General features: G+C 42.6%; 1 protein-coding gene across 1 annotated transcript in view; it reads right to left on the reverse strand.

Moving 5' to 3' along the window:
* Positions 1 to 320: 320 nt before the first annotated feature.
* The window catches only part of tex2l (testis expressed 2, like), a 17,357-nt gene continuing 3,734 nt past the window's right edge, over positions 321 to 13,943 (reverse strand). Inside the window, exons 2-12 of the mRNA XM_032502771.1 lie at positions 11,654 to 12,998; positions 7,833 to 8,033; positions 7,068 to 7,398; positions 5,569 to 5,834; positions 5,175 to 5,324; positions 4,980 to 5,079; positions 4,242 to 4,374; positions 2,516 to 2,653; positions 1,891 to 2,100; positions 1,283 to 1,403; positions 321 to 1,182 (exon numbers count right to left, since the gene is read on the reverse strand). Coding sequence (XP_032358662.1) covers positions 1,009 to 1,182; positions 1,283 to 1,403; positions 1,891 to 2,100; positions 2,516 to 2,653; positions 4,242 to 4,374; positions 4,980 to 5,079; positions 5,175 to 5,324; positions 5,569 to 5,834; positions 7,068 to 7,398; positions 7,833 to 8,033; positions 11,654 to 12,967 — 3,138 coding nt within the window. The 5' untranslated portion in view covers positions 12,968 to 12,998 and the 3' untranslated portion in view covers positions 321 to 1,008. The remainder of the gene's footprint in view (positions 1,183 to 1,282; positions 1,404 to 1,890; positions 2,101 to 2,515; positions 2,654 to 4,241; positions 4,375 to 4,979; positions 5,080 to 5,174; positions 5,325 to 5,568; positions 5,835 to 7,067; positions 7,399 to 7,832; positions 8,034 to 11,653; positions 12,999 to 13,943) is intronic.

Genomic DNA, 13,943 nt, shown 5'->3' on the forward strand with positions numbered 1-13,943 from the left:
GAAAGTAAACATTGTGAACAGTATATTTGTATGAGGACAGCGTAGGATGGCAAATCAGAAGCAACAAATGAATAAGGCCGACACCAATGGTGCCTTTGAACATACAGCAATGTTACGTTTAATTGATTTTTCTGAGATAGAGCGATCTGTGAACGTTCTGCACATGTATTAATTCAAGTACGTAAAGGGACTGCAACAAGGTCCCTTAATAGATTTCATTTTTGCTGTTTTTTTTATAAAAGAACTCATAGGGAAATAAAAGCTTTATAGAGAACACTGTGTCTCAAGGTTAAAAGAGAATAAAATAAAATAAAACTGGCAAGTGTTTCTATTTAATAATGTGTATCATCTTATATCCAAAGTGACATTGAGCTGTAAACATCAAAGCAGCGAATGAATATATATATATATATATATATATTACATTTGCTAAAAGGTATTAGTTGAAATTGGTTGTACAGTAAACAAACCATCTCTCTGCATCAGTCACCCAAACCCCTGCAGGCAGTGATGGAGTACTAAAGTCCTGGACTTCTTCTCGAATCACTATTCTCTGGACTAGTGTCTCAACTTAGACTCACGCACCATGACTTGGACTCGGACTCGAGGATTTATGAATATGGACTTGAGCATTCATGAAATAGGACTAGTAAGTTGGATGAAGTTTCCGACTACTTTTACGTGTAATAGGCAGTGATGGAGTACTCGGGTCCTGGACTCGGACTCCAGTCGCTGTTCTCTGGATTTGAGACTCGACTAGGACTCTTCTTTGGTGAGTAGGACTCGGACTTGAATGCTGGGGACTCGCGACTTGCCTCGGACTCGACAACACTGCCTGCAGCGCTAAACGTCAGAGCTTCAGAAACTCCTGGTTCAGATATAAACACAAGGGTTAGTGAGTCTGCCACTGAAGTCCATAGGGGCGAACGTAACTTTTCTCACTGTGAATATATACCATACTGAATCCATTTGAAGGGTCAGCGCTCCTTTGTTCATCAACATGAGGCACTAGTGTGGCTCTGCCCCAGGGACCTCAGGTGGGATCCTCTCTATGGACTCCGTGGAGGAGTTTTGGGACCGTCGGGACTGAGAGGACAGGGGCTGGGAGGCTTGAGGGCTGTCCACCCCAGAATGCATCAGTGGTGTGTAGATGTCGTCCATGTTCGGCAGTACAAACACTTTCTGGAGAAGAAGTAACATGATTGGGAGGAATGCTAAGACAATGACAGCCTTGTAGAAAGTAGAGGTTGTTATCCCTTGTTTTTTTATTTTTGTTTTTTACCTGAAACTCATCCTGCAGTTTCTTTTCAATCCACTCGGTTACATGACAAAAAGTCACCTCCCGCTCCCCTAGTTTGGGACGGACGTGCAGATCCAGCTTGGGGGGCACGCAGAAGCTGTACCTACAGAGGAAATCATAACAGAATCAAATCTACCACATCTTTAATGAATTGCTGTTTTTTAAACACGTTTTAGTCTCGTTTGTTGCCTCAGGGCTTGAAACAGGCTTCAACTCAAATAGATTGGTAGAATCATTAAACTGGCAGGACATGAGGTGTGAAGATGTGAAAAATGAGTCACACACAAATGGTGACAAACACAACAGGTTTTTGAATACTGTGATTGTATATGACTTTGAAAATGGCTGATTCGGAAGTTGCAGTGCGTTTATGATGTGTAGTCATTGGTACCGAGTGAAATGACTGCCCACAATTTATTCTGAAATATGGAAGGTAATATCAACGTCTATATCCAAAGAGCTAGACCAAGCTTTGCTCTTGAGCTAATGGCAGCAAGACATAACAAAAATGCCACACTGGATTTAAGGTAGTTTACAGTGTCACCATTACATTGCCTGGACAGAAACTGCTCCAACGCCTCAGTATTTACCATATCCTGTCTGTAGGGGGCGGTGGGATGTTGACTACCAGAGCCCCTGACAGCTCTTGAACCTCCACAGTGAGCAGCAGAGGGGTGTTGGACATCTCCTCGAACTTCTTCTTAATGAACTCATTCTCTGTCGCCTTCTGGAAATACTTGGATTTAGCGATTTTGTCCACAAATCTCAAAATCTTCCATCCAGTCTTTCCACTCCCTGTGCTGTAGGGGAGGAGAGGAGAGGAGAGGAGATTTGGTGTTTATAAGCTAAGTCTAAATTTGAGGGGAGCTGAGAGTCTGAAATGGAAATAAAAAGGAAAGCGACAGCCATCTGGAGTGTGATGTCAGCGCACGTTCTTTTCTGCATTGGAAACATGAGTATTCACAACACAGAAGGGTAGAAGTAACACTTAAAGGGGTTGCTTACTAAAGGTTACACATTCTGCCTCACACAAAGAATTTTTAATTGCATATCATGAAAAAGTAGCAGTTGATGGTACATTTGTAATCTTTAATTAACAAATCTACTTTTGAAAAGAGTGAAATAAGCAGTTAGTATTGTAATAAACTGACATGTTTTGTACTAAGGAAACACATGGCCAGAATGTAGTTTTGTACTACTTAAACCAGCATTTACCCATCGGTGGCTGGCGTGGATCCCTTCTCCCCCACTGGACCCTGAGGCTCAGAGAGAAGCAGCTCTTCCTCATCAGATGAACCAGCGCTGGAGGACTCCTCGTCACTGTCTGCCAACACACTGAAGATGGGCCTGCAGCTGGCGGGATGCACGGGCAGACAAGTTAGGAACAGGCAACTGGATGACAAAATGTATGATATGCACCAATAAAAACAAAAGTGACATGTAACCATCAGATTGACTTCTGTTTAAGAACAAATCTTGCAATTTCTGTAAAAGTGTCTCAGCGGCTTAAAAAGAGATCACAAACAAACACAAGTTTTGCCTGGAGTGTAATCCCCCCCTCTGAGGTCTATGACCGGCAGGTCTACGATAATCTATGTAATGCGGCGCTCTGCTCTAAATATCAGACGACAGACCAGAGGGATAAAGGGATAGAAAGAGGGACGTGTAGGTGCTTATATTAATGCTATGATGAGAATGAAAATACAGGTTTTTTTGTGTTATGTGGGCTATCACTCCTGCTACTTGACCTGGACAATGTGATGAAATCCACCTTCAAATGATTTTTTTTTTTAAAGGGCCACTCCACAGATTTTACGCATAAAGGGCAGCTCACTCATAACAAAGAGTACTACTCAGCCTGTTAACACAGCTCTGTATGATGTGTTCCTTTGGTTTTTTGAAAAGAGCTCTCTAAAGAGAAAGGAGGAATGACATGCATCAAAGGGCCGTAGTGTGCAGTTGAGTAAGACTCTGCATATGGGCATACAGACCGTCCTCACCCAGAAAACGACCGCATAAGTCGATTGTGTAAGCAGCTCGTAACAAATTCAGTTTCTTGTGGCTGTAGTAATAATCACCAGAGCAACCGAGGGGAGCGAGGTGAAGCATGGGATCACCAAAAATTTCAAACACAGGACTTTCACTCAGGAGAAGGAGGTTTATGTCCCATGTGAAATCTTAACCTTAACAACCATCACTTTTTCAAATCCTTTTTTTTTTTCCAGACCTTACAGACCTTAGTCTGTAATGACATCTTCATGAATAATTTTACTGATCTCTTCATTGCACTCATGCCTCTATATTGTTTTCGTTTAGAGTGTGTATATATCGTGCATATATTAGTGTGTATGTTTTTGTTTGGGTTGTTTTGTATGTGTAAGCACAGTGTGAGTAACGGTGTTCCAAAGAAAAAATCCTCGTATGTGTCCTCATACCTGGCAAATAAAGCCAATTTTGATTCTGATTCTGATTCTGATTATAGTAGTTTAGCCCTGTTGCCTTAACATAACTAGTTCTGTTGCACAACATTACCTTCCTTTTCTAAAACTGCTACTAACCATTAAATATAAAAGACACGATTCAAAATTTCACCACTGCACGATGGCAGTAAATAGATTTCAGAATAGATTAATTGATGTCGTTTTGGGAGTCATTGACCATCAACCTATTCTGTCTTTTAGGTTTGAGGTTGTGTTGAAACAAAAATCTGTCTCTCACTTCCATGAAATCCCACAGCTTTATGGAAGTGCAATACTAAATCACTGAAAACCCCTTTAATATCAGGGAATCTTTATTTGCAGGTATTTGATTCACTGGATTAGCTGAAAACAGACATTCCCAAACAATTATTTTGATCATGTTTGCATTGTGTGTGCGTGTGTGTGTGTGTGTGTGTGTGTGTGTGTGTGTGTGTGTGTGTGTGTGGGTGTGTGGTACTGACCGTGGGCCACCGGTTTCAGCCGTACAGTCTGCAGCCTGACCGCCCTCCTTCCCCAGCTTGGACAGGTTGAACTTTGTCTGCAGGGTCATCTGCAGGGCACCAGTGTAGACCAGCTGCATCTCCACCCACAGGCCTGCAGAGGGGTCAACACCAGACCAGCGAAATCATGACAAAACTCACCAACACACAGCTCAATCTGGGCACCCACTGCTTAGTGGGCGGATTAAACAGCTTTCACAGTGATTATCGAGCCTTGAAATTAAATTTATAACAAATTACGAGGGATTATAAATCCCCTTTAGGAGCTGAAGACGGGATAATTTGTTGACGGGCGGTTGTGTAACAGCGAATTGGGCGGAGAAACAAAAAACCAGGAGGTCGCACACCTAGACGCATGCTGACACACTTTCATTTCGCTCGTCATTAGGAGTGTTGTCTGCCAGATTCTCTGATTTTGAAACACACACAAACCCACACTCACTCACTCACTCACTCACACACACACACACACACACACACACACAAGCCAATATGTTCCGAAGGCTGTGGCGTAATGGCTCTCCTGCTTTGTGAGATTACAACAGGATAACAACTTCTGATCTGATGCTCTGCAGTACTCAGCTGTAATCACATGAGCAACAGGCCATCTTCTTACTCATCTCTTGCATTTGCGTGTGTTTGCATATTGGTGTATGGTTTTCTTTATCTCGCCATGTTTTATCTCCATTTTGTACAAACCTCTGTGGTTGACCTCTGGTCTGGAGGTAGTGGTGATTCGTGGCATGGAGCAGCCCATATCCAACTCGGTCAGAGTCAGCTCATTCATAAAGTAAGGCAGCTGGAAAGAATATAGCATCGTTTTTAAATGATATAAAATGCATCACACTTATGGTTTAGTTAATTTACTGTAAATTTAAATAAAGCTGCTCGCACTCTGATTTTACTCAGCTTCTTCTGGATCTTGTGGGAAACCACATCGGCCCAGTGCTTCTCTCGCAGGAAGTCCCAGAAGATTCGGCCAATTAGAGCGTTAGCCCACGTAGTCTGGCTTGTCCCAGGGTGCTCTGCTAGACCACAGGTACACTGGAGAAAAAGGGAAAAAAGGACAACTGAGTAAAAGCTAAGCAAGGACAAGAAAAGTGCTGGTTAAGTCCAATTTAGAGCTAAAAACAGAGGAAGAACTGTAGAATAATTACGCCATTTTATACCACTGTGCTGTGTCACTTTACTCTTTAAACATGTTCACATGTAAACTGTCCAGCTCTGGAATGTTCCCACAGTCTCACTTCATTTGATTCACTTAATTCTGTCTGCAAGCATGACTTACATTTCCCTTAAAAGTGGGGCTTGTTGCTGTGCTGCTGGCTCCAGATCTGGAGAGGGGGGTGAACTGCTCTGTGGCCAGGAGGCGAGCCATGTATCCGGGGTAGTCTAGCAGGGAAAGGCCCCCGGTGCTACTGGAGGTCTGACCGACAGGAGCCGCAGGGATGCAGGGGACTGGAGGTGTGAAGGGGGCGTCGTCCTCACAGCTGGAGCCTCTGCTGCTTGGGACATTACCTTGGACATTTACGCTCTGTGCCGATGCTGGGTCACCTGGGAGATTACAGGCAGCGTTGTTGGTTATGGTTATAATGACCATTCACAGAAAATGAGTTCATTCCATCAGCAGAGTAAGAGTCAGCTGTTCTACTTTGCCTACTTTGCCTTTTCACGGAACAATGTTAGGCTACTATGAATGTATCTTTGATTTTAACATTAAAGGTCTTGTAGAATTCTTGTCATAGGTCCACGGGATATGTTGAGTTTTGTATGAAGACCTTTCTGTTAAAGAGGAGAAGCTAAGCGCACCAGAGTGGTAGTAGTAAGTAGTGAGTCTCTGTATGGTGAATTAGAGCTGTGGAAATTATACAAAATTGACTATGTGAACTTTGATCTGATTCCCCCTGTTTACATTCTTTATGCTAAGCTAAGCTAACCCGTTGTTCCTGCTTAATACTAATACTGATACTAATACTAATTAATCCACATGAAATAAGAATGGTATCAACAAATATAGGTAATTTGTCAAACTAAAATCCTTAAAATCATACCAATCAACAATATATATATAAATGTGTGTGTTTTAGAATAGATTTCAAGATCTGTTTTCTTGAACTGTTTGTTTTCTTAAATGGCCTGGCCCTGGAGTATTTGTCCGAAATTTTAACTTTGCGTGAGCACACATTGCGGTCTTCGAATCAGTTGGTTTTAGAAGTACCAATGTCCAGGTATAAACGGTGGGGTGATCAGGATTTTGCAGTTGCTGCCCCCAAAACTAGTTACCCTCTGATATTTGGGCAATAAAAGATGTGCCTCTTTTTAGGTCTAAACTAAAAACCTTTTTGTTTAGGCTTGCTTTTAATACCCACAGAAGTGATATGACAATTTCATTCTCCTGTTTCTTTGTAACCTTTTCTGATTTTACTGTATCATATGCTTCATTCTTTTGATTGTATAATGTGTTGTTTTGGACTTGGTTCCTGATGTAAAGCACTTCAGATACCTGCTGGTTGCTGAAAAGTGCTATATAAATACATTTTGATTGATTGATATATGTAGGTAATTTTCTACAAAGTACAGCAAAAACAAAGCTGTTTTCTTTCAGATGCCTTAGCCCTGTCATGTCACGAAACAACCATGAGATTTGCATGTTCTTTTGCAAGGGATTGGCTTTATAATGCAAAGAATTGGAGCATGTAATCCATAACCCACACATAAATAGCATTTGTATAGATGCCTTATATGGAAGCCCTCTCTTCTTTAATGCGTTATTAACATTTCTCGTACCCAATCTGGACACACATCTGCCAGGCTTCTGTCTGTCCCTCTCCTTTTCCCTCTCTGTCTCCAAAGATGCAAACAGGAAGTGACGGAACCACTCTTCTTTCTCTCTTCCTGTGCGGCCGAAGAGGTAAAGAGTGGTGGGAAGGTCGTGGACGTATTTGGAGGAACTTTGTTGTGGACTTGCCGGTTCAGCTCCCGGCCCCTCGCTCCGACTCTCCTCCGACCTTCCTCCCTCACCCTCCTGGGAGGTCTCTGTCCCGGCCAATTGGATGCAGATGGGATACTTTGGGTTCCACATCCGCTTCCGAGCCAACAGAGACGGCAGCAGGGATACCTTTCGGGGAACAGTGGCAGAGTTTTTGTTTTGTGTCTAAAGCAAAAGGCAGCAATGAGCAATGCAGTCAGATTCATGAAATCAATTCTAGAGAACCAATATTAGAAGTTTATTTAACTGTTTCTTGTCATTAAACTTGATTTAAAATATGCTTTTCACTATATTTATTTATTTTCTCTCAGATATTACTAGCAAGTTCAGGCCCTGTACTAATTCCCATGCATTCATTAGTAAGACAGTGACTGATACATAAAGTTGGTCTAAGTTTACTGCAGCTCTGCCCTACATACACCATCAGAACATCCCCGGAACACCAAATTACATCAGGCCTTCACTTTCCTTTGCAGATCCCAATTTAAAAAACAAAAACAAAAACAAAACAGCCTCAAATACAGAACAAATGTTCCCATAACACAGTTACTTAGTCATCATACTTTGCTCTTTGCGAGCTGAAAGGAGCGTGACTTGACAAAGGTGGTCTCGTGGACTCTCTCATCGTACGTGGCCCTGCGGCTGATGTTGTTACGCGGGGAGTCCAGACGGAGACAAGAGCCCTCCAGGGCAGCAAACACGGAGTGAGTCAGAGCTGGATGGTAGGTTTCTGGGTCGTAATCATGTATCTCATTCATCCAGCCCTGGAAAGGCAGAAAGTGAGGGTTAATTGCAATCCACACCGTGCACAGTTTCAAGTGAGTTATAAACACGAGATCTGCTGTTGTTCCAGTCTTGAAAATCATGCTATGATGACTGTAATAAGCCTAACAATGCTGTAAAAAAAAAAAAGATCATACTTGGTCAATTTCTTTCTTGGTAAATTCTCCTCTCGTGGATTTCAACATACATTTTGTTTTAATATGGCTGAATTAGTTATGAAACCAAAGCAGTAGAGGAGGCGAGTCTGCAAGCCGAGGGGTAAGAGGATTAGTCATGCATAATAATGTTAGTAATCGAGAATATTATGTAAAATAACAAAATATAGCTTTTAGTTTAAAGGGACGTTGTTTCCTGATTTGGCCTTCAAGGCAACGCACCTTTTCTGGCTGCATGCTGCTGTCAACAACCTCCACCAATCACACACTTTAGGTCACAGATGGTTAAGGTTAGTGTGTAAACCAGTCCTAATAAAATGAAATCAGAGCAAATCCACCCCTGAGCATCATACACGATACACTTAGGGCCCTATTTTAACCCTCCTGTTGTCCTTGGGTCAAATTTGACCCGTTTTCAAAGTTTCTGTATCGAACATTTGGGTTTCTTTTAATCAAAGTGCCCAAATTCAACATTATTGGTTCCAAAAAATGAAATGGTTTCAAAACAGCAAACTAAATACTGACTACACTTAGACATACAGTGAACCATGCATACATTAAAAGTTTGTGATCAGCCACTCCACATCCTCTGATCTTAACAATTAGTGAAAAACAATTCATAATTTCCATTTTTTTAAACACAGAAATTGAGTATAATTCCATACAAATGAGGTTTCTTGACCATGATTTCAAACAAGAAGTGTAAAACTAGTGACAAGTTGGCATGAAGTTGGGTAAGAAGATGTAGGCCTAACGCAGAATTGGTCGATAAGCAGGTGAAACAGACGGTGGACAACACAAGGGTTAACGATCTAAGCGCATGGCGTGAAGCGGATGGCGCAGGTGCGTTTAGGGCGTGTCCAAATCCACTTTTACTAGTTTGAATAAAGGGTCCGTCCGCCGGGCGCATGGTTCAGAAGGGTTGTACTTAGTGTCTTCAGTGATCAAAAGTGTGTTTTGGGCTTAACATGCAATAAACCAATCAGAGTTTCATATTCCATTCCCTTTAAAAGCCAGCCGCGTTTGTACCGTGGAGATTATAGTTCTTGCTTGACAAAGCTAGCTTAATCGACTAAGTTGTATGCAAAGTATTGAACTAGCTACAGCTTACCATTGAGGAATTGCACAGTGACCTGGAAAACCACAAAACAGGGTTTTTAAGATGTTTCTGTATGTATGAATTAAACAAACAAGCTTTAATGTGTTGATTAGTGACCATTTAGATGTGCCGGTAGGAGTATTTTTGAGCATCGAACAGAGCCAAGCTAATTGTTTCGCTATGCTATGCTAAGACTTTCCTGGCTCTAGCATTAATAATTAGTGTGAAAACAGTGAGGTATCAGTCTTCTTATCTAAATCTCAGCAAGAAAGTACATTTTCCAAAACTATTTCTTTAATATCTGGAGTTATCTGGGTCAACATATGCTTGAATACAACCAGATAGACATAAAAGCATAATAAGTGTAACTTAGCTGGCTTTAAAATCCTGTGAAATTAAAAAATGAAAAAGCATTAAAATATAAAAAATAATGCTTTTCAGCAAATGCAGAAGTGTTCATCAGGACTCTGGAAAATAACTTGACCAGATGTACTAAACTGATCAACTTTTCCACTAAAACCAGCGAGAGTGAAATGCCAAATGACGACGAGGAGACTGGTAAGTAAGCTGAGCTAGCTAGTAAGGAGCAGCTGCAAGATGCTAGCACTTGTACAAAACATAGTAATACAACATAGGCTGCAAACCAGCGTTTGTGTTTGTGAATCAAATGTAGCCACTAGTCCAGTTTGCTGCTAACGGTGACAATGAAGAGCTAGTACTAAGCACGGGCCATATGAGGTAGTAGGAGTGCTTATTGAGTGAATATTATAAGAGCTACAGTTAATATTAATGGTGAAGAGTATGGTGTAGACCTGCTCTATGCCATGACATGCCCTGAGTGAGATAGTTAATGATGCCACATTATTTGGCATTACAACGTGTTCAATCAATCCTTTACATTTTCAATCAGTGAAAGAGTGTGTGTGTGTGTGTGTGTGTGTGTGTGCATGTGCGTGTGTGTGTGAGAGAGAGAGAGAGAGAGTGTGAAAATATAGACCCATTATGCCTTCATCATTAAAATAACGATAGTAAATGTACAAAATCCATGACTAAAAGGGAATAGAATGTTGAATTATTTAAAGTGCGATACATTTAATAATTCAGTCTTTTATACTATTTTAAGGTTTGGATATTTGTGAACTCTTATTTGCAAAGAAAATAGATTCTGATATTGTTAAACATTATATTGTGTTGTAAAGAACAATAGTGTTAACGTTTCTAATAAATCTACAATGTGAAGCAACACTTTCTGTATTTGCACACAGCTGGCAATTATATTTTACAAAGAATTCACTGAATTACAAGGCTGAAGAGAACAGTGCACCATTGCAGACTCATACAATAAGGTTTTGTTTACATAATTTTAATATAGTCGTGAAGTAAAGTGGGCCGGTCTAAGGCACAAAACTCCAGGGCTGAGAGTGAGTCCCACTCCGGCCCTGTTAGGACTGCTGCTGAAAGGTGTCATACTGTATGGTCCCCTTTGAGAGCTTGATGCTCCCTCCTAATGCTCCAATTAACTAATAAACAATCTATTATTTAAACTGAAATTGCTTTTGTACTTTATTCATACAGCGATGTCAGCATCTGCTAACACCATTCACAATTGTGACCGCAATTAAAAACACCACGACTGTAAATGCACCGTGACAAACCTTGCGTCTCTGACATTCACATGTCAACAGCCACGAGACTGAAACCAAACCTGCTAATGACCAAACAGGGGAATTATCTCATCACAGAGACAGTACAACCCCCATTACCAACCATCACCACCACTCTTCACTCCCCCTACCCTGCCTCGCGCTCTGACAAATTACAGCTTCCTCCTGACTGCATCCCCACTAATTGCCTCTAGATCTGAAAGTGTCTGGGTGGTAGCTGTCCTCTCCGGTTGCCCCTTGCCGAGCTCAGTAGCCAGTAGGTGAACAGTAATTACCACTGCGGCTCAGGCAGCTTTTATTATTGAAGATTTTAATTGCATTCTGAGCATCGTATGTAGTTGCGTGCCACTTTGAGAAGCTTTACTCTGTGCCAAGGTGCTTAAGTCACTCGGTAACTTGGCACTGTTCTTTTAGAACAAATTAGCACGGCCTTGGTACTGTATTTGGAGTAAATATGTTTTTTTAAGTCCATTTAGAAGTGAGTTACCTTTACCAAGTTACCATCTGTTTCTCCACTTTTCTCAGATGCTCAGCTAGCTAACTGTCTGTAACGGACAGACATGACAGTGGTATCAAATTTTCTTTTTCAATCCAAAGTCTGATGAGTATGCACAAGCGCTTCTTCTCTGGTGTTATTTCTGGAAGACATTTTGAGAAATATGTTCACAAATCATCAGATTTACCTTGAGGGTGTCAGACTCAGTGCTGACAGTGCCACCTGTCAGAATGCCTTCACCTAACAGAGTCTGTGGTCTGTATGGAAGATCTGAGCGGTGAGTCCTGCAGGAACCCATCCTAATGAGCAACAGTCCTAACAAGAAGCCCAGTGCTAATCCCAGAGCCATGCCAGAGAGGTATGGACTGAGAGGTAGGATGAAATAGCCATAGGACAGCACTGCCACGCAGAATAAACTAATGTGTGGCAGAGGATGAGGGTGTTGAGAAAGGGGGGAAGTCTTAACCAGGGGTGCTGTATGGGTAGGTGATCGCTCCACGGCTAACACTTGCATCACGTCATCGTCTGTACGTATTTCCAGTTCCTCATCCCTGTGATGTTGTCTGTTGTGATGCACAGGGCAGGGGCCACAGTGGCTGCTCCCTGGATGTCTGACAGAAGGCCAGTCAAACACAGGCAAAACATCCACGTCTGCTTTTCTAGTGTTCCTCACAGGAGACTCAGAGAGGACCGTGTCAGTGCTACTTTCGTGCCCCAACGCTCTGGAGCTGACATGATGAGCCCCATGGCTCTTACTCTGGTGTTTGGGACTGCCTGGGTTCTCCTCTCTCATGATCTTACTGAACATGCTGCTCAGGGGCTCGTGCATGGCCTCCGAGAACTTCCTCTTGGTGTCCTCTAACTCCATTTTAAAGAAGCTCCCTTTCAGACCGTCTCCACTAGGGGAGTGTGAGCTCGGAGAAGGGGGCGCGGTGCGAGAGTCCCCAGTACTGCGATTTTTTGTTTGCGTGAGCTGCTTCCACAGGTGGAGGTTGAGACGGGAGTCTGATTTTGACTGCGACACTTCGGGTTCTGAGCGGGAGATCTCCGTGGAGATGGACTTCACGAGGCTGAGAAGGGGCCTAGGTCTGAGGGTAGAGCCTTCTTTAAGCTCCAGCTCTGTGGAGAGAGACTTGACCAGGCTAGAGAGGGGTCGGTGGGTGGGTGAGGAAGTGCCCGGGGAGAGGAAGCTGGGGCCACTGGCGGAGCCCAACGAGCCAGGGGACGAGGGCGAAAGCGGGACATGGAAAGCTTGGGACTGCAACTTTCTTTCATCTTCAACAGAAAACTGCCTCTCCTTAGAGAGAGATATGGAGGGATAGTCGTCATCGTGGTCGATGGAGAAGATGAGCTCACTGTCGTCCAGACTGTTCCACTCTCCCTCTGTCCTGGTCAGTTGGATTACAATCCCTCGATGCCTCTTGGCCCCACCCAATGGGGAGAGGCCAACCGCCGGGCCTTTATCCTCACTTCTTTCCCCATTTGTTCCAAGCTCTGCCATTTCTTCACTTTACATTGCACAGCCAAGGCACCTAGGAGTCAGTGAAAGAGAATAAATGAAGAACACAGCTCCATTATTAAGCCTCGGATGCAGAACAAATAAAAGCGTTGAGGGAATGAGCCATAGAGAGAGAAAGAGAGGGCATCTTTTCTACAGTTGTGCCTCATTTATTACAGAAACTGCTTACCAGTGCCAACTCCGTATTATTGTGTGAATGTCATGTAGTTTGGCTCTGAAGAGTTGTTGAAATCTACATTAATCCGTAGCCTAGTGAATGACTCTGATCCCAATAAGCACATCTCCTAGCTGCCAATCCACATAGTGAATGGGCTTTGGAGGCATGCAAAAATAGACAAGATAGTCTCCCCCAAATGTTGCACAAACTAGGGCAGCTTGGATCTAATGTCTTTTGGGGCTGATTTGATGTCTATTGTATATAGAATTCATTCATTTTCTATGCTCTCCTTGAACATGAATACAAAATGAAAAAGGCATAGTTTGAGTAAAGACGCCTTTCAGTATTAAACAAAGAGAGTTTATTTTTTGTCTTTGTCAAATTTGTTATTGCCGGGCAGCCAGATAGCTCGGCAGGTAGAGTGGACGTCCATGTATACAGGTTTACACCTTGATGTAGCGGGCCTGGGTTTGACTCTGACCTGCGGCCCTTTGCTGCATGTCATATCTCCCTGTCGTATCTTCAGCCGTCCTGTCAAAATAAAGGCTGAAAATATCTTTAAAAAAAAGGTTATCGCTGACAAATATATCATGTTTTTATGCTAAAAAGGCATTACCACACTCACTCGCTGAAGTGGCATTCAGCACGCCATCTCCCCAAGGAAACGACTACAGTGACTTGCAGTCCCCGCCTCTACAGAGCTAACTGTCAGACGAGCCACAACACTCCCTCATGTATCTTCTCGAGCTGTTTAAAGAGTTACGGTCAATCCTGAAATAAATAGTGAGGAGAGTTCAAAGA

Source organism: Etheostoma spectabile, chromosome 21 (genome assembly GCF_008692095.1).
Source record: "Etheostoma spectabile isolate EspeVRDwgs_2016 chromosome 21, UIUC_Espe_1.0, whole genome shotgun sequence".
NCBI classification, from domain to species: domain Eukaryota; kingdom Metazoa; phylum Chordata; class Actinopteri; order Perciformes; family Percidae; genus Etheostoma; species Etheostoma spectabile.